The 23,766-nt window shown below is 38.7% G+C and overlaps 1 protein-coding gene across 8 annotated transcripts in view; it reads left to right on the plus strand.

The window, feature by feature from the left end:
• SULF2 (sulfatase 2) overlaps positions 1 to 23,766 on the plus strand; it is a 122,762-nt gene that overhangs the window by 43,767 nt on the left and 55,229 nt on the right. For 5 of the 8 annotated variants that reach the window (XM_048321458.1, XM_048321457.1, XM_048321460.1 and 2 more), the window contains one exon: positions 19,534 to 19,780. In XM_048321458.1, the coding sequence (XP_048177415.1) occupies positions 19,534 to 19,780 (247 nt within the window). Of the gene's footprint in view, positions 1 to 13,575; positions 13,789 to 14,190; positions 14,260 to 19,533; positions 19,781 to 23,766 lie in introns of those variants that run through there. The other 3 variants (XM_048321459.1, XM_048321463.1, XM_048321464.1) reach the window with 3 other exon arrangements.

Here is a 23,766-nt window from a genome sequence, read left to right on the forward strand (position 1 = left end):
GGCAAAGGTGCTCAGGATGGTAGACAGTTTTTCCTATTAGACAACCAACTATTCAGAAAATTGTAAAATAGTGTTTCCTAAAAAGCTGTATGTAGTTTGACTTAAGGTCTGGCTGGAACAAGAGGAGCTTACAGAGTATGGGTTCTGTGTAGAATACTTTTTTCCTTCATCTTTTTTTAAGGTGAAAGTTCATGGATTTAGCATATTCTGAGCATACCAAACATGCTGGAGGACAATAAAAGAAGGACAGAATGAAACAATAAGAATAGAGGGGGGAAATGTGAAAATACCAGACCGAATATGGATAAAAGCTTGTCAGGGCATTCTCATATCTGATGCCAAGGAATTGCTTTGACAGATAAAGATGAGAGAACATCAGGGAGGTTAAAGTTAGTATGAGCTTTGTGTTGGAAACAGACAGTGCACCGATTTTTGGGTATACTGTAAATGTATTACTTGTCTAGGATTCTGGAGCAAGTGTTTTGGAAAGATGAATAATTTGTCATATCACTGAATACAGCAAGCCTGGTAGCCATCAGGTTTTCTGACTTCAACTGCCTGAGATTTTAGATTGGTTTTTTTGTAGTGTTGAAGCCATTCTGTTCCTGCTTGATTCTTACACTGCTCAGATCAGCATAATGTCTTGGCATCTTTCAGTATTTTGTCACATAAGTAGTTGTCCTTTAGATTGTTTCTCTTACTCATACTCTGTTTAGGTAGAGAAGTGGATGTGCAATGCAATCCTTGGTTTCAGTAGATTTATTTATTTAAGGATACATTGCATAAAATTTTATTATAAAACAGAACTTTGACATGCACTCAGTTTTTAATGGAAGTTAGGTGTAAATTTTTCTCGCAGTAGAAAGGTTTTGTCAGAAGAACTAGAGTAATCAGGAATTCTTGAACCTCATTCTCTGTTGCTCTGCATGTATATCGTTGTTTATGTTGCTACGTATGTGAAATGAGGTGAATAGCATTAAATGCAAATATTTTGCACCCTTTTGCTTAGCCACTCAAAGTAGTGGTCAGGTACTTGTTGCTTTCTAATGGATCATGCTGTGATTTTGAGCAGATAACCACCTTCTTCTGCTGGCTTCTTTTGAAAAAATAAGGGTAAGAGTGGTCAGCCAGAACAATACAAGGACTGATAATGAGGGTGCTTAGCTACCTGGTAAATTAGCAGAACCATGTAAGTTCTGCGAATTGAAAGCCTTAGGCTGATCTCTACTGCATCTGTTTCTTTATATGCTTAAACTGGTTTATTGGGGACCAGAGCTTTAAAATTATGGAATTCTGAATTCGTGCCTCATTACTTTTTTCCTGTTTGCCTCTGAAACTTTTGATAAAGACACTGAATCTTTTATGAACTTCTAATATATAGCAGTGCTTTTTTTAAAGCTAGAAGAACGTAGTCGATTTAAATGCCACTATGCAGTACCGTTGTACTGGCAAGGTCACATCAGGGGGCAGAGATTTTATGAGTGTTTTCTGCAGCACATGAAGTTTATGGAGAAATAGTAGCAGCAGTATAGGAACATGTGAACTAAGATGACACTTCCATATTCCATTCTTAAGTACATTCTATGTAGCCTAAAAACACTGTGTGTGTATTTGACACTGTATGTTTTCCTAGCCTCTTCCTTTCACAGAAAATCTTTAATGGTTAACTGGAGAGAGGAAACTCAGGCTGCTAGCTATTTCCTCTACCTACTTATCTAGATCTCGTTGTCTCTTCTTCCTTGAATATTTACTTATCTGAATCTAGTTGACTCCTTTGTTTCTTTTTCTGGCCTGATTTTCCTGAAGCAATAATGTAAAATCATAATGAACAAACTTTCTGCTCGAAGATGCTCACTGAGGCACCCACTCAGACTTCATCCAGGTTTCCCAGAATTATTTGATAATATGCTTGACCTTTGTGGTAAGTTGTAGTAAGACTTCCCATATGCATTACTAAGTCAGAAAAGGTAAAAAGAAGTATTAATAAAATTGTAAATATCAAAGGAGCTGGAGAGTATTTACAAGTTTTTGAGGATGCATCACTGTTGATTTATGGAGTTACTAAAGTTTAATAGTTTCTAAATGCATGGGAGCCTTGTCCAAATTTTTGAAGAGCATTTCTTCACTGAGATCAGGATAATATAATGCCTGAGTATTACCTGTTTGTCATGTAGCTTATCTGCATTTAATGTTGAATTGCAGCATTATTTTGAGTATTGGTATGAAAGTATGCAAAAATGAAAGCTTCATATTACACACTCGAAGAATTCACAATGCCGTATTTCATTTGTCTGTTGTAGTTCAATCTTTTTAACTTTGGAACTGCTGCAAAGCGATTCAGGTCACTCAGCATGTATTTTTAGAGCTGCAGGTCAGCGAGAGAACATGTAATGCTCTTATTATAGCAGGGATGGTGATATTATGCTTCATTGTAGCTACCAGCATCAGTCTTGTATGCAGCTGATATTATGTCCCTAGGAATAGCCATCCTTACTGTAATTCTTGGACTATGATAGTATGTCAGATGGTGTACAAAATGTTTCAAGGCCTAAACTTCAGAAAGAGTCATCATCACACATATAGAAAGACCTGTTACACTGTTTTTAAATGTCATATGCTTTGGGTTGTAAAAATAAGAGGTTGGTTATTCTAATCTTACATAATAGTGTTGCTAAGCATAACCTGCAATTTTCTGTACACTGCCTCAGGCCAGTGCACTTAGACCATTTATACCATGTTGTCTGTTTCAGTTTAAAGTAGTATGGGAAAAAGCATGGAGATAACAGATTATTTATGTCACAAAGCTGACACAGAAAAGGGGACAAGTGGGGACTGGCGTGTATCTTAAGTAAAGTCAGAAACAGTTACGCAACATAAGCTTTAAAAGTCCACCTGCAATTAGTAGTATCTGTAGCTGTTTTATAATCATCTGCCACATTATTTCGCTATTCCTTTCCACTAAGCTGATCCAAGGTACTAAAACTTAAGCTTCTAACTTAACATAGTTCATCGCTGTTCTTGTCACTGAGGCAGGTGTAGTGAGCTTTTTCCTGCGTTCATTTTTGTCAGGCTTAACAATGAGAGGATAAGGAGATCAGCACATTGCAAACTGAATGAAGAAAAAGGCACTGGTAACTTTTTGAGAAAGTTTATTATGAGGTTACTCTTGTAAAAGGTCTAAGAAGCTCCTGCTTTGTGACACAGTCTGCTAAATAGTTCCAGTGTCTTCACCTTATATTTAGGTCTGATAAGCAAATATTAACACTCCCAATCCCCAGCTTTGTTTTAAAGCAAGAAGAATGACATTTGTAATACTTAAGATTAAATCTGTGCACTACTGGGTTATCTGGAGGTGTAAACTAAATACAGGTCTGTCTTTCTGCTGGATTGAACCAAGTGGATGATTTATTCTGTTGAACTATGGGAGGAGAAGTTATACCTGATGTAGCACAAAGTCTCTGGGGATGAAGTTACCCCAGTGACATTTTTGAACATGTTTGAACTAGCAGAACAGCTTAAAGTTAGCCCTTTTGTTTTTTGTTTGCTCTTGTAAGGCCATCCTAAAATTCAGTAGAATTTTTTAAAATCATGCTTTCAGCAGCATAGAGTATTCTCACACTCAGTAGTATGATTTCTACCTCTAGTTTTATCAGCCACATGCTCACAACTGAGAAGGTGTAGGGAAAATTAGAACTTGCAGAAACTGTAGAGAAGGGAAGGAAAGAAAAGATGTACTACTTGAAGAAAAAATATCTAGTCTAAGAAAGGAGTGTTTTCAAAAGTCAGAACAAGCCCTTGAGGTTTCTCTGGTGTTCAGATTTGATCACAGGGTAAAAACTGATGAGCAGTGCTTTCTAACTTGAGATGCTGTTAACAGCTGTGGAGTGTCTCAATGATTTGAAAAGGGTGTGCATGACACATATATGTCAGCATCCTGGGGGCAGTTTGTAATTAGATACAAACTAGTACAGCTATGCAAATTTTTTGAGCTATCACCTTGCCTGTTATCAACTGCAACAGATAAATCTGCATTACGCTTGAATTTTAATCAACATTTTAGTCTTTTAAGATCTCTTACAGCAGAGGCACCAGTTAAGCACTGATGAAAGGGACTCAGTTGAAATGTGATATTTTCTTCTGGAGCTTGAGCATTTGTGTGCAATTTTGGACACCATAGTTCCAACTGTCCTCCCTTCCTTCTTCTTCCCCCAACTTTTTATTGCTGAGCTCAATGTCATATGGTATGGAATATCCCTTTGGTCAGTTGGAATCATCTGTCCCATCTGTTTCTCCCCCTCTCTGGCTTATTATACACCCCCAGTGTCCTTGCTGTTGGGACAGTGTGAGAAGCAGAAAAGGCCTTGGTGCTCTGTAAGCACTGTTCAGCAATAAGTAAAGCATCAGTGTGTTGTCAACACTTGTTTTCATCACAATCTAAAGCATAGCACCATATTGGCTGCTATGAAGCAAATTAATTCTGTCCCAGCCAGAGCCAGTACAGATCCTTAGGGGATCAGAGTAAATGGACTGCTTGTTGGCTGTTGTAGCAAGATCCTGAATCATGACTTTCCAACATAAATTCCTTGGTATTTCCCTACTCAAATTTTTTTCCTCACAAAATGGACAGGGCCTGGATAAGTTGTAAGTACCTGAAGTTATGTGATTATATCAGAATCCTAAATAGTTACTCATTCTTTGAAACTTCCTATTGTAACTGTTTACTTCATGATTCATGAGCGCTTGAGCATTGTGCCATCAATAGGGATATGTCGACCTGAGTTTTCAGACAGCCCAGAATACCATATATGGGAAGTAAAAAGTGCTTTACTAAGCAGGAGTGTTTCTGTTTTAATTTTAATACCAGTTGGTGTAGGGGTATGTGCGTTGTGTGGGAAGGTTGTTATCTCCTTGGTCGTTGTGCCCCACCAGTGGCCTTGTCCTTTCTCCTCTCCCCCTTCCTCTGGCTCATCCTGCTTCCCCAGAAGCATGTGCATGTTGCCCACAGCAGTAAGAGCTGGAGCATACCTTAGATGACATTCAGTAGGTGCATGTGCACACATGTAGGTTCTTTGTGCGCCCGGAGAGCAGGGCAGGTCTCATGCTTGCTCCTCAGTAGCATTATTTGTGTGTATTTGCATCTGCCTTTAGCCCTGTGCTATTGCTGTAGTTATCTAAATGGGTGACAGTTCAGAGCATAATTATCTGAGTATCAAGGAGAGCTGTCATCACAGGTTAGTTGGTATGTTCTGATGCATGTATAGAAACTATGGGAAGCAAAGCAAATGATAACATATATTGTAGCCTATAAATTTAACCTGTGGAGCCCCAGAGATCCTTGGACTTCAAGTTGGAAGCTGTTGGCCTGGTAAATACAACGGTGTTTTGGAGCCTGGAATATCTGTTCCTAGATGGGTCGCTGACCCATTGAACTGACCTTGAGTAAGTAATTTTACCTTTCTACAGCTCAGTTTCTCAGTGGATATTACAAATGTTCCATACCGAATTTGTAAACCTCTTCGAGATTTAATTATGAAAAGCAATAGGTAAGAAGTAAACTTACTGTTAGAGATACGTAAAAGTTAAGCTAAAAAAGTAACTGAATTATAACTTTTATATTTTCATATAAGAAAAGCCAAGGATAGTAAAGTTTAATTTATCTGCATAATGACCTCAGATCTGAACTACCCTGCCATTGCTAATGTAGAGTCCTGTTGCAGATGTCATCTTACTGTTCTGCAGTGTTGGCCAAAAATCTTATTTATGATAAGATATTCCTTATCTTGGGTTTTGCAAGAACTTTATCCCCAAGATAGTTTGAAAAAAAAATTAAAATTGTTCTGGGAATTTTACAGGTTTTAATCGTAAAACTGGGACTGATTAATAGGTTCTCATTTAGCAGGGGTATCACAGAGCTTTTGGTGAAATATTTTTTGTTCATTTTAAATACTTTCTTCTTGGAAAAGTATACTTTGCTATTTCAGTTACTGTGTATTAACTGATCGAAGAACAAAATTTGGTGTGTGATCTTGTGTGCATTTAGAAATACCAAAGCCAAAAATGTACTGGGGATAGGAAATCTGCTTTGGAATTGCATACTGCCATAGAGCTCATCAGATAAAACATTCCACTTTACTTCACAAAAGATTTTGGCCTTTTTTAAAATCCATTCAGCTGGAAATTATTAAGCCTAATGGTTGTCCTGACCTCTTTCTTTGCTAGTAAACAAAATTTAAAACATTTTAATGCTGAGCTATAAATACTAACTGGCACTTAATATCATTCATGCTTGAAAGACAATTTAGTTTTCATGGGTTTACCACTTTTGTCAGTAAAAATCTGTGTGATGACTTGATAGGTACCTCCAGAAGCTTTTTGTTGATACTACATAGTTTTATTCAGGTAAAAAAGGGAGCCAAATGCGAAATTAAATGTTTGAATTTATTGCTCTGTGTCTACAGTTTACATACCAACTTTTCAGTGTATGGTAAAAAATTTTTCTAACTGGGAGCATCCAGTCTTGTCTTGAAAAATAATCTTTCAAAGTCCTGTGGAAATATACTCAGATATTCTCATGTCAGACACTCCTGTTTGGCAGGGGAAGTAGTGCATGTACTTTGGGGCTCTCAAAGAATTCTCAAGAATTGCCACTGTAGTCAATCATGAGAGTGATGAGGCATACAAATAACATAAGGTGAACTGAAGTACAAATAAAAGAGGTTTCATTGCCAGACATGAAGAGTGTTCAACTACAGTTTCAGGACCTAAGAAAAACTACGTAAGTTTTCAGAACTGTTTTGTGTGGCTGCTTACTACTTCTGAAAAATCAGTCCTCTGTATTTTAGGGGTGTAAATGAGACTTACTGTAAGTAAGATACCTGTCATTTGTTGCTTACTGATAATATCAGAGCTTCGCAGTGATAGAAAAATAAACTGTGCTTCTAGTTATTAATACATTTCTCTCTGAATTAAGGATCAGAAATAGTAACGTATTCTAAGCCAGAAGGGCAACCATGATGTTTAATTCTTCTGTCTGAGGGTAGCACCTGCGACACTGGCATGGGTTGCCCAGAGAAGATGTGGCTGCCCCATCCCTGGAAGTGTTCAAGTCCAGGTTGGACAGGGCTTTGAGCAACCTGGTCTAGTGGAAAGTGTCCCTGCCCATGGCAGGAGGTTGGAAGGAATGATCCTTAAGTCCCTTCCAACCCAAACAATTCTATGATTTGAGGCATCACTGAGTCAGTTGCCATTAATGGTATAGTATTGTAGTCATGATCTAGGGTTTTTCATATGCAGGAATCTTGTCTCAACCTTATGGAAGATTGTAAACTCTAAAGGTAGGGGAGTGATGCTAAAGCTTACATGTAGATTCAACTTTATTTTTAACTTTTTGGAAATGAAAGTAAAGCATTCTTTAGCCAGGGGCAGCACTTGTGTCTGTTTCAGTGTCTTTTTTGTCTTGAATGAAGTAGAACGAATTTGAATGGGTTTAGTGTCCTTTAAACATTATATAAATAATCTCTACCCTTGATACGTGGTAGAAAAAAATGAAACGGTTTTGTTATTAAAAAGCAACTTTTTCAAAAATGTAATAGTTGGTATTTTAAGAATGCAAAAGGTATGCATTATATCTTTCAAAAAACAGCACATTATCAGTACTGAGAGTAATGAAGCTACCATAACACTATCAAAACTGTATATCTACTTGCTGATACGTCTCTGTAGTCTCTAGAGGAAAGTAACCTGCCTACCCAAATGCCCCAAATGACCTTACACAAAGGGAATCAAAAAATCCCCAAGGTCCTTGGAGATGATCAGTAAGAGAGATGCCTGTGACTGGTTGGTGAACATTTCTCATAAAGTGACTACCCTATGTCTGATGAATCAGTCCTGACCCTCAAGGGAAATCCACAAAGCACCTTCAAAAGATAAGCCTTAATATTAAAATTCATGACTCTGATAAAAGGTAAAAATTATAGACTTACTAGACATACCAGTTTTAAAGGTATTGTAATTTTCTTAACCTCTCTCCTGATTTCTCCCAGCTCAGTAAACACAAGTCTGTGTTTTTCAGCAGATGAGTTACTACCTTATTTTAATGATCCAAACTGTCTCCTTTTTCTTTGTTAGCAAGCCTTCCTATATCAGAGATAGGAGCTACTTTTTTTTCACATGGCTTGGTTAAAACATTAGTTAAATTCAGAGCAGCTTAGCTTTGAAGATAGCTGCTTCTGTTTCAGATCTGAAGAAGTGCTTGATATGCCTGAGGCTGTGTCTGTTCATTCCCATCTGTAGCAGTTGATCTAATAACAGGTATCACATCCCACCATAAGCTTCGCCTCACTTGTGCTATAGAGGCAAGAGAACAAGAAAATTACTTCCTGCATGTGCGAAATGCAGGCAGTTGTGTAATTTTCTCTCCTAATATTTCTTGCAATTGTCCATTTGAAGCCCAGCTTAGAATATATAAATATACAGTCAGATCAAGGTATCTATAATACTATTTAAAGTATTTGAGGTAGACGGGGAGAACTGCTGAACGGTAGTAATTAGAAGACAATGAAAAGCAGAGTGAGTAAACACAGCTTTCCTAATGGAGGTGAAGTCCAGGTGCATCCCTTTGGACTTCGTGCCTACAGGATAGGTCTTTGCAAGTGAAAGTACTTCTGCTGTAGGTGCATCAAATTCAGCTGAACCTAAAGACTGCAAACAAAACCTTCATATGGCAAAAAGTGTGTAACATAGATTGTATGCCTGTGCCAGTTTGTGAAATGTTCAGAGGCAGGACGTGAAGGTGACCATTCAGGGTGCTAGGACTGGTCTACTGGAGATAGATGGAGATAGGGTGGTCACACAAAGAGACCCTTGACTAAAGTTAAACGCACAGGGAACCACAGAAAAGAGTGAATGGCGCGTTGAGGCCTGCTGTTCTATCCATCCTCTCTATCAGTTGATTATACCTTTTTCTGCTTTAATACTTTCAAATCAGAGCATAGTTGTTTTTAGATAGTATTTTATCATTACATACTTTACTCTTTTGTTAGGAAATGTTATTTAGATAAGGGAGTGGCTGTTGTCTTCTGTAGGAGAATTTTCAGTAAAAAAAAAATATAGGAGTCATTCGCATTTTGCATTACATACCAAATTGTGCTGAGATTGCAGCTAATCATCAATTAAACAATGTGTGTGTTTGATGATTGGTCTGTTGCTCCATTTGCATAAAACATCGGGAACTGGAACAGGAGGGAGTCTGAGCACTGTAGTACAGCCTGCTGAAAGCCTACAAAGGAAAACAAGATCAGGATGTATAAAAGAAAAATATGAATTCCTTATAAAAAGAAAAATTCTTTATTAAAATAGATTATTGAATTATTGCTGACTTACAGGCAGTTATTTTAAGGGTCATTTATAAATAGGGTAAAAAAAGGCTACTGTTCTTTTTCCTTTTATGGGCTGTGTGACCAACAATAGTTCTTTGAGTTGACGTTCTTCATCTTTCAGATGCGTCCTTGGGCATTATTAATAATATTAATACTCAGGACACACATACTAATTTTATGTGTGAGCTTTGGGATTCTGCTAGTGTTTTCTTAGGAATTTCTCTTTGGCATTGCAGGAAGGATTTGTTTTCAGTTTGTTGTCCAGAAAGATAAGTTATCACTTCTGTCAGTGCACTAGGGTGTTAGTTTTATTGTTGTTACATCCTCCTCATCATCTTTGTTGCTTCAATATTTTGCTGAATAGCTTGCATTCACTGTTGTGAGTTATGATAAAAATTAATTTGATTAGTATTAAACTAGAATTATATTAAGTGTTGCAAACTCGTCGTTGTAACTAAGTTCATACAGTGTAATATATTTAATCTTTATTTTCACACAGAAGAATGTAATGCTTAGCATTTGGATCAATCAAACTTCATTTTTTTTCTTTCTCCTTTGCTTTTCCTGTCAGTGTTCCCCTTTTTCACTTTTTGTGGTACCTGAAAATGTATAAACCATTTCCCCCATAATGTGACTGAACATTTATTGAAAGTGCAACTTGACTTTAAAAGACAGGTGTCAAGCAATTGCCTATAAAATCATGTTGAGCTGGAGTCTGTCATATAAAACACATGTCATGTGAGGGATCAAGGAGTGGAATATATTGTGCTGTTTGTGCCTTCCTAATAGCTTTTTGATTTGTTGTTGAAGTAGTATTTACACACTTTAAGCAACTGAAATGCGGTTGTTTAAAGTAGTAAAAAATTAAACTCTATAAACTCTGCCATAAGAGCTCTGACCAGTGTAATTACTGTAACTGTGGACTGATTACTGTAATAACTTATACTGAGGAAAAGCAAAAAGATGGCTCAAAGCCATCTTTACTTTGATAGACATTAAGAAATGTGAAAGCAGAGAGGAGAAATCTAAATGACTAATGGTGTGAGAGGTTTACGTATGATGGGTTACTCTAAAGCTAAATATTAGCAAGTCTGAAGAGGAGTTAGAAGGCATGGTTAAGTATGTAGAAGTGTGAAAGCTAGCCCCTTTTTCCTGTTTCTTATAACATGAGGACAATATTCAAGCTCTGAAAGCACAATATATTTGGCAACAATGAAAAAGATATGCTTCACACAGCATGTTGCTTAGCTTCTATTTTTGGGATTTTTAAAAATTGCTTCTGGACTCCTTCTGACCATCTTCTTGTTTCCCAGAAGTTGCTTCTCTGTATCATTGACATGCTGCCCTTTCCTCATGACAGTTCCCCTGACTGCTTGTTACACCCTGAAGTTTTAGCTGTTGTCTCAGGACTAATTAAAAGATAATGCTGTGGACCCCCACTATCTGCCAGGTGGATCAAAGTGGTTCCCCTTTACATGCAGCTCCATAGTTCACTTGATAGTCCCACATGTGTTGTTCCATATGTATTCTTGTGCTGTGCTACTTGAGAGTAAGGCGGACAGAGAATCTGCAGATTAAATGTTTAAAGGAATTTTTCCAGCTAACAATGTAGATGGATGTGCGATTTTTAAAGAAATGACTGCACTTCTGTTTTCTCCTAACTTTGATAGTTATATCCTATGTTTTAGAAAATCCTAGGATAATTTTAGACAAATTATTTAGATAATAGGCAACATTTGTTATTTGAGGTGCAGTAAAATAAATTCAAGCTGTTCAATGCCATGCTGCAGGAGAAATCTGAAGTTCATTTGGTGTAAAATCTCGGGTCTGGCAGTGGAAGCAAATGATCTTGCTTTTTCGTTTTGTCTTTTGAACTCAACCATGATGATCCGTATACATCAATGGAATCCTTTTCCAGGTAGTTAATAAAATGACTTTGTTTTAAAACGAGATACCTAAAAGATTTCTTCATCATTTCACGAGTAAGTTTTCAGACCTTCTCGTTTTACCAGTAATTTCACATGATTTTATTGCCTTAGACTTCAAATAAACCATAGTGTTTTAAATACATCTTTATCCCTTGAGTTTTTGGCAATAGGAAAATAGCTGAAATCACTAAACTGCTTCAAGTTTGGATGCATAATAGTTGTTACCCATCCTATTTTGTAACTGTGCCAGAACAAGTTCTTTTGAAATGCATGAGATAGAAATGCCATTCTCTTGAAGAGGAAGCACCTTTCATTTTGCAGGGTTGTCTCAGACCAGGGGGTGTATTATCCTCTTAATGCACTTGCATAACTCCCATTAACATTAATGGAAATTACATGCGCTCCCTGTGAGGTGAACATACTCTTCTGTTGAAATGAGCAATCTATTGTGACATTTTCCAGTGATGTTAAATCAAATTTAGATTCCTATACTGATGTCACTAATCCTAGTTTTAGTATCTTTTGATGCTTGTAGTTCATATTAATGACATTGTAGCTTAGTATTAGGTCATGTGTTTCTTAAAATGGAAAATCCCATTTACAGTCCTCTAGAAATAAAGGTAGATAATCAGTTTTCTTCTCCAATGTGAAATGTGGACCATAGCAAACTTAGTATTTTCTTTGGCTTGGTAGTTACTGCTTGCAGTCCCTTTAGAGCTAGTTTGTAGAGGTTGCATATTGCCGGTGGCAAACTGTTGGCCTGTGGTTAGGACAGAGGAATGTCGGGTTCCTCGTTCTGTGCCTGGCCTGAAAGGCTGTTTGACTCTGGGTGACTCAGCTGCCTTTAGACACTAATTCAAGTCTAAAATCTGCAGAATCAGAACATTCTGGCTCACGGGTGTGTTGTAAAAGTAATTGTCTGTAAATTGTTTCATTGTGAGTTGAAAGTTGCTAGGCAAAGGTTGAATGTTATCTCAGAAAGCAATAAAAGAATGTTATCAAAATGTTAGCGAGATGTAGCTCCTGTTTTATGCCCATCATATGGGTCTATGATTAGTTTAACTCCCTGTTAGGGAGTGGCTTATTTATCCCAATACAGTTGTGTTGTTGCAGCCCCTAGTGTGAACAGTGTTTTACTGACATACAGTGTTTCGCTTATATTGCTCATTCCTGTACATACAGGAGCACACTTGGTACCTTAGCAGTGAGATCGTTGTGTTTGGAGGAAGTGTGCTATTACATTGTTTGCTAATTTAGTATCTGTCTATGCATAGCCAAGAACAGAGCCAACAATGAAAAACTGTTCAAGACTGTTAGCCTTTTCCAGCAAAGTCCAGAGGAGGCCATTGGAGGCAATGCTTCTTCTAAAGCAAAAGTCCTAATACATCATAGATTGAACAGAATATTAGATGTAATAAGAAGGGTTGGGAAGTTCTGGGGTAATCTGTGCTGCATGTCTGACACTTATCAGTATGGGAATGCTAGAAGAAAATGCTTCATTCTTACAGGTTTTTTAACATGGTAATCTACTAGTATCTTTGAAAGATACTTATTTAAGAGGTCTTTAAAGAATCCACTGAAGAACTTAACGATTTAGATAGTTACTCAAACAAGTTCCAGGAGTAAAGTGTTAACTGGTTGCCAGTCGTGTAGACTGCACCTGCTGTGAACACAGTCCCTACCTCGAAGAGCTTTGTTAGGCTTTTCTTAATTACTCATGAATATTGAGCCCTTTAATTTCAACTGCACCAGTGGAACGGGGTCTGTGTTAGCATGACCTTTTAGAAGCCTTCAGGCCCTCCTCACAGGTGTCTCGGTCCAGGCTCCGGGGCAGACGCAGGCCTTCAGCCCCTTTGGAGGATGCCGCCTCCGTCCTCCACCTCACAGAGCTGGGGATGGGCGGCAGCTGCTGCGTGGGGCTGGCAGCACTCGGCAAACACCTAGCGATAGGAGACAAGACGAGCACAGACTATGAGGGGCAATTACATTCCCCTTCCCCCGCCCCCCATGAACTATCCCCTTTGCTTTTAAAGGCTCTGTGCACCCGGCGGGCGCTCAGCGTCGGCCCCTTTTCTTTGGAGCGGGGCTGGCTCTGGGGCCTCCCCGGTTCCCCCGTGCGCGCCGGGGCTGCGCCATCGTCTTTGCCGCGGTGCTGCCGCTGGATTTTGAACGAGCCCGGGGCTGGTAGAACAGGTTTCCTCCCTGCTCGCCGCTGGGCATTGCGTCAATCCCGGGGGGAGGATCCTCGAGGTAAATGAACTTTTTAATCGGGAAAAGGAGAAGAAGGGAGAGGAGGAAGAAGAGGCGGGGGCAGCACCAGCCCGAGCGCTTCCTCTAAACGCGTCTTCGGGAAACGGGATTCGGCTGCTGCCCAGCACCGCGGCCCGAGGATGCGCTTTCCCGCGCCACCGGGCCCCGGGCTCCGCGGGCGGGCGGAGGTTGCACCGGCCCTGGCCTGGCACGGCTGAGCGCCGGCTCCGCGGGTAAGTGGGGAGCGCTGGAGGGGAGGTCTGGAGCCCCCGCCCCCCCTCACGAGCTGGGGACGGCGGGGCTGCCGTGCCTCTGGTGGAGCTGCTGGCCACAGGGCCAGGCTGCCATCGCGGGGAACCTGGGTGGGAGGGTCTAAGGGAGCTGTATAGGGACCGGGTGGGGCTGGAAGTTGACCGAGGGGGCCCGGGGGCGAAGTGGTGTCGCCAGCCGCGGCCAGCCCTGCTGGGAGCTCCCCTGAGCTCCCCCGCCCTGCTGCGGCCCTGCCGGCCCGGCGGGCGGGCGCTGCCGCCGGGGGCTGCGAGCCGGGCGGAGGGGTCGTGCCGCCCCCTCGTGAGGCCCGGCCGCGGGGGGGTGCGGGCTGAGGGAGCCGCGCCGGGCCGGGGCTATGCGGAAAACAGTTCCCAAAAGACAACTGATGCCGTAGCGCTCAGCTTCACGTTTGGCACATCACCGGACGGATCCGGGTAATGCGTGTATCTGAACGCCTGTGTGTGTTTGCAGCTGTATAAACACGGTGAGACTTTTATTTTTTCCTCCTCTGTATACAGCTACAAAAAAATGCGTTTACTTGGTAGAACGTATTTGTGTAATAGTAACTGGTTTTGCCTACTTTTTCTGTCTTAAAGCACTTGCATTCATTTCCTTATGGTATTTTCAGAAGTAAAAGTTTGTGGTTATTACTGTACTTAATACAAGCTAATATAATTATCTTTAAAGTCAAAGACTGCATCTATTGTATGTAATTATGTGATGATAATAGGTAAAATAGCAAAATAATTCTTTGTTTCTTTCAAGTTGTTGTTGGTTCTTGCATATGGTGCAGAAAAACGTGTTGTTATTGTGGATTTGGGGGATCCAAACAGCAATTTAACCTATCGGAGGACTAATTAATTCTCTGTGTGTCACTGGGAAACAGTAATTTGCAAGCAGTTGACAGAAAGAAAGTAGATTGAGCTGCTTAAAACATTTCTTAAAATATCAAGTCCCAGGGAAATTTATAACTAATTTATAGTTCTGTTTTATTTAAAATAAAGTTACAAAATATGAATGAGATTTTGTAATGTGACCAAGCTTCTCTGAAAAATATTTATTTTTGTACAGAGTTCACCAGTATAAGGCAAGCAAGTCAGAAGAATGTGCCTGAATAGTAATTCAGTGCTCTAGTAGTCTGGAAGCTCTGTTCCTGTTGTGATTCCTGTAAATCAGCACAACTGTAATCTTCAAGAGTCACATTTAGCACTGGGGATTTGATTTTTGTACGTTCTCATAAATTTTTGACTGCCTGGGGGAAAAAAAATCAGAAAGTAGAAAACTATAAGCAAACACAGCATGTTGTTACATTACAGCAGTAATGTTGATACTAGTCTTCCCCTGGGACCCCTGTTTGATTGCAAATAAGATTCTTCCCAATCCACATATAAAAATGTGTTTATCTCTTACAAACACAATATAATGTTTTGAAGTGATGGTTGACAGCTTTATTGAAAAAAGACCTAGCATAACCAAAGCAAAGGAGTGACACCAGTTAAAAGAACAGCAGCACAGCTGAATCCTTTTAACTGGCAGAGTGGATTTAATTGGGTTGGTTGCTAGGGAATGGCTCTAGCACCATGTATTTCAATGAATTTAAACGTTGGCAAATGACATACCTAGATCTGCTTAAATAATACACCTGGTATTGGCTCTAGCCATATTGAGAGCAGGTGTGTGTTGCTTCTCTAGCCAGTTTTCCCTTACTGTGTAGTTCCACTGTGTGGCTCACATGCAGTTACCCTGTTCTGTGGTGGCTGCTGGGCAAGTTGAACTTGTCATACTAATTCTGTATTTAGTGTTTTGCAGTATACTTATTTAAGAGAAAAACAAACCAAAACAAGCTAAACCCCAAGCTGAATAATGTAAACATTACTAGGAGCAGCTTTCTAGAGGTGGACTTGAAGTGGGGCTTAAATTTTTGATACAGAGTTACAGAAGAGTCAAATGCTACTCTTGGTTATGTTGTAATAATTGAATTACCTGACTTCAGTGAAGTGGCCCTGAGTTTACGCATGGGACAGTTGTGCTGGGACTTGGATTAGTGAGGTTGGGAACACCAGTCTATGTAAGCTTCTGTCAGTTACTAATTTTGCATACACGGGGCCTCTTATATCTGTGCCAAGCAATACTAATCAATAGCGTGTTAAAAATACCATCTGGGGTGGAACTGACATCAGTCATCCCTGTGCACTCTGCCTATACTGCTGCAGAACTGACATTAATTACTGAGGGCAGTGTTGCAGTGTTATAAAGAACAAATCTTTCCTTGGTGTAAAGGCTACTTGGAAACCGCCCTCTGCTGAGTTCTTTTATAAATGGAATAAATGTGTGGCTTTATCTCTTCAACATTTGTAATGTGAGTTAGTGTAACATTCTGTGTTGCCACAAAGGAGAAAGGAAGAGGACCAGGCTTTCTCAAAAGCAGCCTTCTAAGAGGTTTCATAGGCTTAGTAAAGCTCAGCTGATGACCCATCTGAAGATTTCATAAATTTCTGATAGCACTTTCGTAAGTATAAAACATGAGTGACCAGACTTGTCAAGTTCATGTGTGTAATCTCGAAGAAAATAAGAGGTGTACCGAATTCTCATGAGAACCACTACAGATTAAGCATCTTTAATACTGGAGGATGGCCTGCAGAGGCACAGAGAGCAGTGGACTACCTGTACCACTCAGATCAAAATGCATCATTGGAGAGGGTGCTAAAAGTGAAGGCAGATTGGGGCACTGCTGTGGAACTGTTCCGGCTTTATCTGTGAGTTGCAGATTAACCTTGTTGACAGAAATGGGAAAAGAACTGGTAATAGAAACGTTGTTATGTTTCTTCCTGGAAGTTCACCAAAGACTAGGGATTAAAAAACCCAATCTGTATTTGGCAATCCATGAGAGACACTCTTGTGTTGCTATTCTGATAACTACTTAAAGCTAGCTTCTGAATTGTACTGCATATATGCTGTTAGTTGTGGCATGTATGTCTTGTGAAAACATACTTTAAGAAATAGGTTATTTTCTAAAATTGTTTTAATTTTCTTATCTAGTTATTGGTATGACTTTTGCACATAATTGCATACTTTGAGTTGATTCCTGGGAGTACTTATCCTGATAACAGTAGGAACATAACACATCACAATAGCTGAAAAATACTCATTGAGGATGGGGGGTGAGAATAACAGGTTTGGTGGAAGATGCCTGTTGTACTTGACATGAAATTCTCTCTTCCACTTGCAGTATCCTTTCAGAGATCACTAATTCTTTTAACCATTAATATACAAGTGTGGATAGAATAGCTGTGGGAGAGCAGTTTATGTGCGTCCCCAAATGTCTTAATTATTTCATAGATATTTAAGCAGCTCTCTGAGCTGGGGACAGCTTCTATTTTTAGTTACAAGTGGAGTGTGTGAGGGGCAATAAACTGTGAGGAAAAGACAGGCTGAGGGGAGAGAGGCAATGAGGTCATGAGGTTAAAACATGCATTTGTTTTAAAGAAGAGAAAATTGTGAGAAAGACTGTTAAATGCACAATACTGTAGGGAAGGTAGTTACGACCAGATATAGCAAGAACGGACAGCCTTCCAAATGCTGCAAGAAAAGTCAGTAAGTGCTATTATTTTGAGAAGCTGTTGGCTTCTCAAAAAAAACCCATATCAACTTTCAGACCTTTCAGAAAAATGTTTGTGTGTAATGAAAACATCTATACTGTCAGTTTATTTTTTTAAGCAAAAGTACATGTGTAATAATTTCTGAAGAGCAGAAGGCATTTCTTTACCTCCCCCCTCAAAAAGCTCGTGTCTAAGAATACGTGCCTGCTAAGCAAACTTTCTTTTTATAATCCCTGTTGAAACAGATCCAGGTTCCTTTCTCAAGCTGCTTTTGACTACTCTGGACAGTCGCAACACATTGACATGATTCTTCCCAGTTGTACTGCTGCAGATGGAATTCTGAGTACAAGGAATGAAAATTCATTGGACTTGTCAGTGTTTCTTTTGCTATAGCCTGGCAGATTTCTGAGCAGCAGCAGCAGATACTAAAGCTGCATCTGTAAAATTTGAAAGCTCTTTCCCTGCCCATTGGAGCAAGTGTGAGGATATTTAAATCAAGTTTTAGTTTCTAGGGAAAAAGTTAACTTCACCTGCCTGTGAAACTCACTGGACTAGTAAGCAAGGAGGATTTTTCATTTCCTCAAAACCCTATTAGTGTGCAAATTTGGAAAGTAGCCTTAATAAATATTCTGTCACAGTATAGCAACGTGTCTGTTGACTTACGTGAAAATTCAATATACATTTCTAATATGAGCATAGAAACTGACTATAATTTTTCAGACTAGTAGTTTTGCTACTGCATGAAAAGTTTGATCAAGAAAGTTTATCTCAAAGAGCAGTTGCTGTCAGAGATGAAGTAAAAATGTGGCTAGGAAAAAATCTGCTGGAGTAAAAACCGTTTTCCCAAGGGGCTTCTTAGAAAGGTTTCTTAGAGTAAAACACGTTGCGCTATGTTCTTTCAGCTCAGGCATTTTTGGTCTTTACAAAAAACAGATAATCTCTCTTGCGTCATTTTAAATTGATTTTTCTTCTCTTACAAGAGATCATTGGCACCAGTCCAGGAAAAGACAGGGAGCAAGCAGGGAATTAATAAAAAACTGACTCACTGATTGATGTATCTGATGAAATAATTAGTACTTGATATTTTCAGTACATTTTCATATTGTTATTTTGACTTCTGAAAGAAGTCAAATAGAAGTCAAAGAAGATCCCTTTATATCAGAAGATGACTGAGCAAAACTGTGATTTGAAAGGTTCTTCAGCATGCTAATTCATTTCTTGTAATCTCCTTGTAGGAATTGCTAAGAATTTTTTATTTTTATACTCACTAACAGGAGTAGCACCAGTTAGATGTGGTCTGTTTTGCAGTCTAGTCTATTTTGGGGCATATGCTCTGTTTTGCAATTAAGTCATAGGCAGTGCAAGTCACTTTGATGCATCCATTCCCAAACATTTGAAGTAATGGGCCTCCAAATGTGTTCATTATTAATAATGATATTTTTAAAAATATATATAGTCTTGGAAGCCAATAGAAATGCTCAAGGATATCGCACTTACATCAAAACTGTAGTAAACTTCAAACAGTATCATACCATAGTTCCAATATCAGGGCAGGTTTGCTCTCTAATGGCTTTGTAAGATAAATCAGTGTATAACAAATCTTCTGTTTGAGTGTTCTATAACTTTGCAAATATGTTGTTAGCTCAGTAAATTTTGCTACAGTCCTGTTCAAAAATAATGATAGATATGGGGTTTTTCTCTTCAACATCTGCATTTTTGATGTTAACAAAAATGTGATCTGAAAACATCTTGGATCACTAAGGAAGAAGAAGGAAGATGATTGCTATTTATATGTATGAAAGCAAAAGAATTTGATACGCTGCTAAATCCTTGAACTTGCTGCCAAATCTGAGCTTTGAGTGAAATTTCATTGTCTACATTGATAACAGCTTATGAATATAATTTTTCAGGTTTTCTGCTTCTAGCTGGCACTAGAAAAATAAGTGTTTGCTTTGTTGTTGTTTGGGAGTTTGGTTAGTTTTTTTTCTTAGGAGTTAAGATTATTTCAAGTGTATTGCTTTTTACTTCTTTGGAGAGCACCTGGCTGTTCCTTGATGGGTGCAGAGGGGTAAAAATATAGATAAATACTTGTTTCCCTCTCCCTTATAGGAGACCTGCAAAGAAAAAGAAATAGAAGCCATTAAGCTACCTTGTTCAGAGAGAACATTAAATCAGCACAACATGGCACAGCATAGTATTGTCCTTGGATTATTCATGATGACTGTTTTGTCACTGTTGGATGGAAGTTCAGCTTTCCTGTTAAATCAACGTCTGAAGGGAAGATTTCAAAGAGACCGTAGAAACATCCGCCCAAACATCATCCTTGTTCTTACTGATGATCAGGATGTAGAACTTGGTAAGAGCCTAATATAAAGAGAATTTTAGCCAATGGGTATGACACTGCTTTTTCTTGAAGCTAGATTCTGGCATTCAAAATAAGAAATTTTTTCAGTGTGAAAAATGATAGGAAGAACAAGTTTTAACCTGCCTTTATGTAGAACATCCTTTCCATCTGCCTGCAATTCAGGGACAGCAGAAGTTAGTCCCAAAATGTTAACTTTCCTGTTCCTGTGGAAATACGCAATTCATGTCTGTCTGTCTTCATCTAAACACCTAAACTTTGCTTCTGGCAATTGCAAGTATAACCTGGGAAGCTACATGCCAAAACAGTAGGTTTAAATTAATAATTGCACCATGTAACTACCCAAATTCTTTTGTGTAATTGCAGGCATTCATTACATACACAATTTTCATTTTATTTACTAAAATGTTACCTAACACAGTCATACTATTCTTGTAATTGTCCATTTAGATGTGTAGTTCATTACTGACCAAAATGACGCAGAGTGAGAAGGTTCTGCTGAGTTATCAACGCTGTGTTAATTTTTGAAGAAAGGAGATGAAGATTAAACACATGCTTTGCCTAATGATTTGGAATAATGAATTAACTGACAGACTTTGGCTTTTGTTGTGTTACCTGAACAAGCTTGTACCAAATGCTGTCTTTAGTTATGAGAAGTGATTAGCACAAACCAGTTAACATTAATAATTTTGCATTAGAATTATGCTTTTAAGTGTATATAAAGCCTGGGTCATCTGAAAAATGAGAACTCATGTATGTGTAGTCTGGCGGGGGGAGTTTTGCCACCAAATTTTTCTGCATTGGATTTCTAGCATGGATAGAAAAATTTGGAAAACGGATCTCACAGAAGAAATAGAACACAAAATTAATCAACTTGTACTTCTCATACACTTACTCATCTTGTTGAGAAGTTAATCACAGCAATGTGGTAGTCTTCTTACAGATGCTTCCTTTGTATCAATGTTACTTTGCGTCCCCAGTATCATAGATGTCACATTCTTCTCTGAGGTGGTAAGAAAGCCTGCTATGGAAGTAATGTCATCAAATTAAATCCAGTTCAAATTAGCAGGATCAGAAGATTTTTGTTGTTGTTGTTGTCGTCACCTTTTTTTTAATGGTTATTTGGATCACAAGTGAAGCAATTTCAATAATGTATATCCCAAAGAACCTAAGTACTTTACCTTGCAGGGTTGGAAGGTCGTGAAAAATGTATCATCTTCTATTTTATGCTACCCTTTGTGTTTCTGATGCAATTGTCTAAGTCCTTTGGGGAGTATATTTCGCTTCTCTGGTAACTTGATGCTTTCCAGTTTCAAGGATAATGGGCACGTGTCCACGCAAATTAGGATCTAACTGAGGAAAATCCATTTGATGAAGCTGAGATTTGATACTCATCATTTGCCACTAATGGCTTTGGGAGATCCAATATTTGTTTGAATTAATTTTTATTCTTGTCTGTTGTCTGGTGAGCTGTCCAAGTTAATCAAAATTGCCATTTGTGGTGATTGTGGCTAGTGCATTTAAGAAAGATCAAAACAGGACATGAATTACAAATAAAAGCTAAGGAAAAGTTGGAAGCTATGAAAGCGTAGGGAAGAAAGCTGTGGGTAAGATTTCATCTGTTCCTACGAATATTCTGTAACTGATGGGTGTTGTAGATTTCATTGTTGTTTTGTAGCTACTTTGGAGGTGAAAGGGAATACAACATAATCTCAAGTGCCTTTAACAGCCTTTCTTTGCCGGTTTGGGCAAATTTTGAAATATATCCTCTGAGAGATGGCAGGTTACAACCACCCCTCCCCCACCAGGTTCAGGATAAAAAAGAATTTTTTTTTCTCGAAGGAAAGTGAAAGAGATAAAAACTATTTATTTGACAAACACACTGGAAGAGGATAATAATGCTAAATAATGAAACCTCTTGCTGTAGAGAGAAAACCTGGGAAAATTTCGGAGTCCTTTGCTAGGTAGCCTCTCTCCTCCTCCTCAGAGTTGGGACGGGGTGGGGCCCCCTCCTCCAGGGCCTCCACCTTGGTGGAAAAAGTCCTTATGTGTTCTGATGTTGAAACAGTCCAAAAAAGAAGAAGGGAAAAAAACGAAGTCCCAGGAAAACAAAAGTTCAACTCTCTGTCTGCTGCCGGAGAAAAAGAAAGCCGAAAGCTGGCTGAAAAGCAAGCAAGCATGGTGCTTCCTCCCGCTCCTGGTGCTGCTGAACGCAGAGAGGGTTTTATCTGTGTCATTGAAAACAAACTGTAAACTGCTTTGAAAGTTCCCTTGGCTTTCTCTCCCCCCCTCTCAAGCTCAATTGAAAGGCATAGAAAGGCACAAAATTAATTTCTGGGCGTAGAACAGTGATGTGGGATGCAACATCATAAAGCCACCCCAAGACACTTTCCTTTATTTATTTAAAGATAGATTTAGCAATGGGCCAGTAGCAGGTGGAGTTTACCAGAAAGACAATGTTATCCTTTCCTGAAAGGAGTACAGCTCTTTTTTTTTTTTTTTTTTTTTTTTGTCTGAATTCGCATTACTGTTAATCATGAGTTTTATTTGGGGAACCAAACCTCAGCCTTGTATTGAAAGAAGGAAAATACGGATGAAGGGCTGATGGATCAAGTGCACGCTCTCTGGAGAACATCAAAGGAGAATGAGTGTAAACTGTAGTGGATACAAATGGGAAAAGACAAATGAGAACACCAAGAACTACTGACACATACATATTTGATAGACTGTCTAATCAAAAGAGTTGTATTGACAGGCATAATATGAAGAAAAGGAATATACTGACAAGGAATAATTAATTAGGAACAAAGATTTTTTTTTTTTCCCCATTAGAGCCATTTAAATCCAAGTTAGTATAATGCTGAATGTCCCCTGTGTGGCGGACTCAGTATCTCCAGTTTAGTTGGATTTGCTATGGTTTTAACAAACCAGTTCATTTCATAATCTAGTTGGAGAAAGATCTGATTATTTAGGGGGTATTTCAACCATGTTAGAGAAATCTGAGTGGGAAGTGATTTGTATGTTTCGAGACCTTCCTCTGAAAAGCTACAAAAATAGCATGGAAGATGATTTTTCTTATCATATGTGGAGATTAGGCTTTAGAGCTTTGTTAAATGTGAGAGGAAGAAAAGGAAATGAAGATGTGAAAAGGGTGTCTAAGGAGTTTCAAATACAATTAAAAGAGAAGTCTTTAGGGGACAGTTAATTAAAATTCTGGGGTTCAGTTTACTGGAAAACACTTCTGAAGTTGTGCTTCAGAGTAGACAAGTCACTTGGTACTTAATACAGGTTCTTCAACAGTTGGAGCTCCCTAAAACATGTAAATTATTCCCTCTGACAACAAAACACAACTAATAGGAAGTCAGTATTATTTCATAAATAAGTGGTATTTTTTCTCCATTAATATTAGTCAAAATATCAGCTTTTATCCCTGAGGTGAACAGTGAAGATATGTGAAGCAAAGTTATGGAAAGCACACATTTCAAGTGAAATTTCAACATAGATTTTGCTTAGCGTTGTTCACTGAGTAACTTTAATACATCAAATTAGTTAAACTTCCATATTTTCACGGTAGTCCAATGGATATTTTCTTAAAATGGCTTAGAAATTTCACTTTTAACTGCTAGATTTTTGTTTATTATCAGTGGTTTTAGATGAGTAACAGAACATTTTCTGAATTAAGTATTGACACTTTCAAAGCATGACTGCCACTAGTACATCCACTAGTGAAACCTCAGAAGGTTTTCTAGCTCAAAAGGTGATGCAGTGAGGTTCCAGCTGCTGATTAACACATAAGTAATCTGCCAGAGAATGGATGTGTGTGTATTGGAGGCAAACTGAAGAAAATAAGTTTTGGTTGGCTATTTTAATGCTGTTTAAAATATTTAAAGCTGCCCTATTTAAGATTATACAGAAGAGTATGCTGGATTTTTACCTTCCACTGCCCTGTCACTCTCTATTAGTTCTCAAACTGGAGAAGC

The sequence above is a fragment of the Corvus hawaiiensis genome, chromosome 17, assembly GCF_020740725.1.
Source record: "Corvus hawaiiensis isolate bCorHaw1 chromosome 17, bCorHaw1.pri.cur, whole genome shotgun sequence".
NCBI classification, from domain to species: Eukaryota; Metazoa; Chordata; class Aves; order Passeriformes; family Corvidae; genus Corvus; species Corvus hawaiiensis.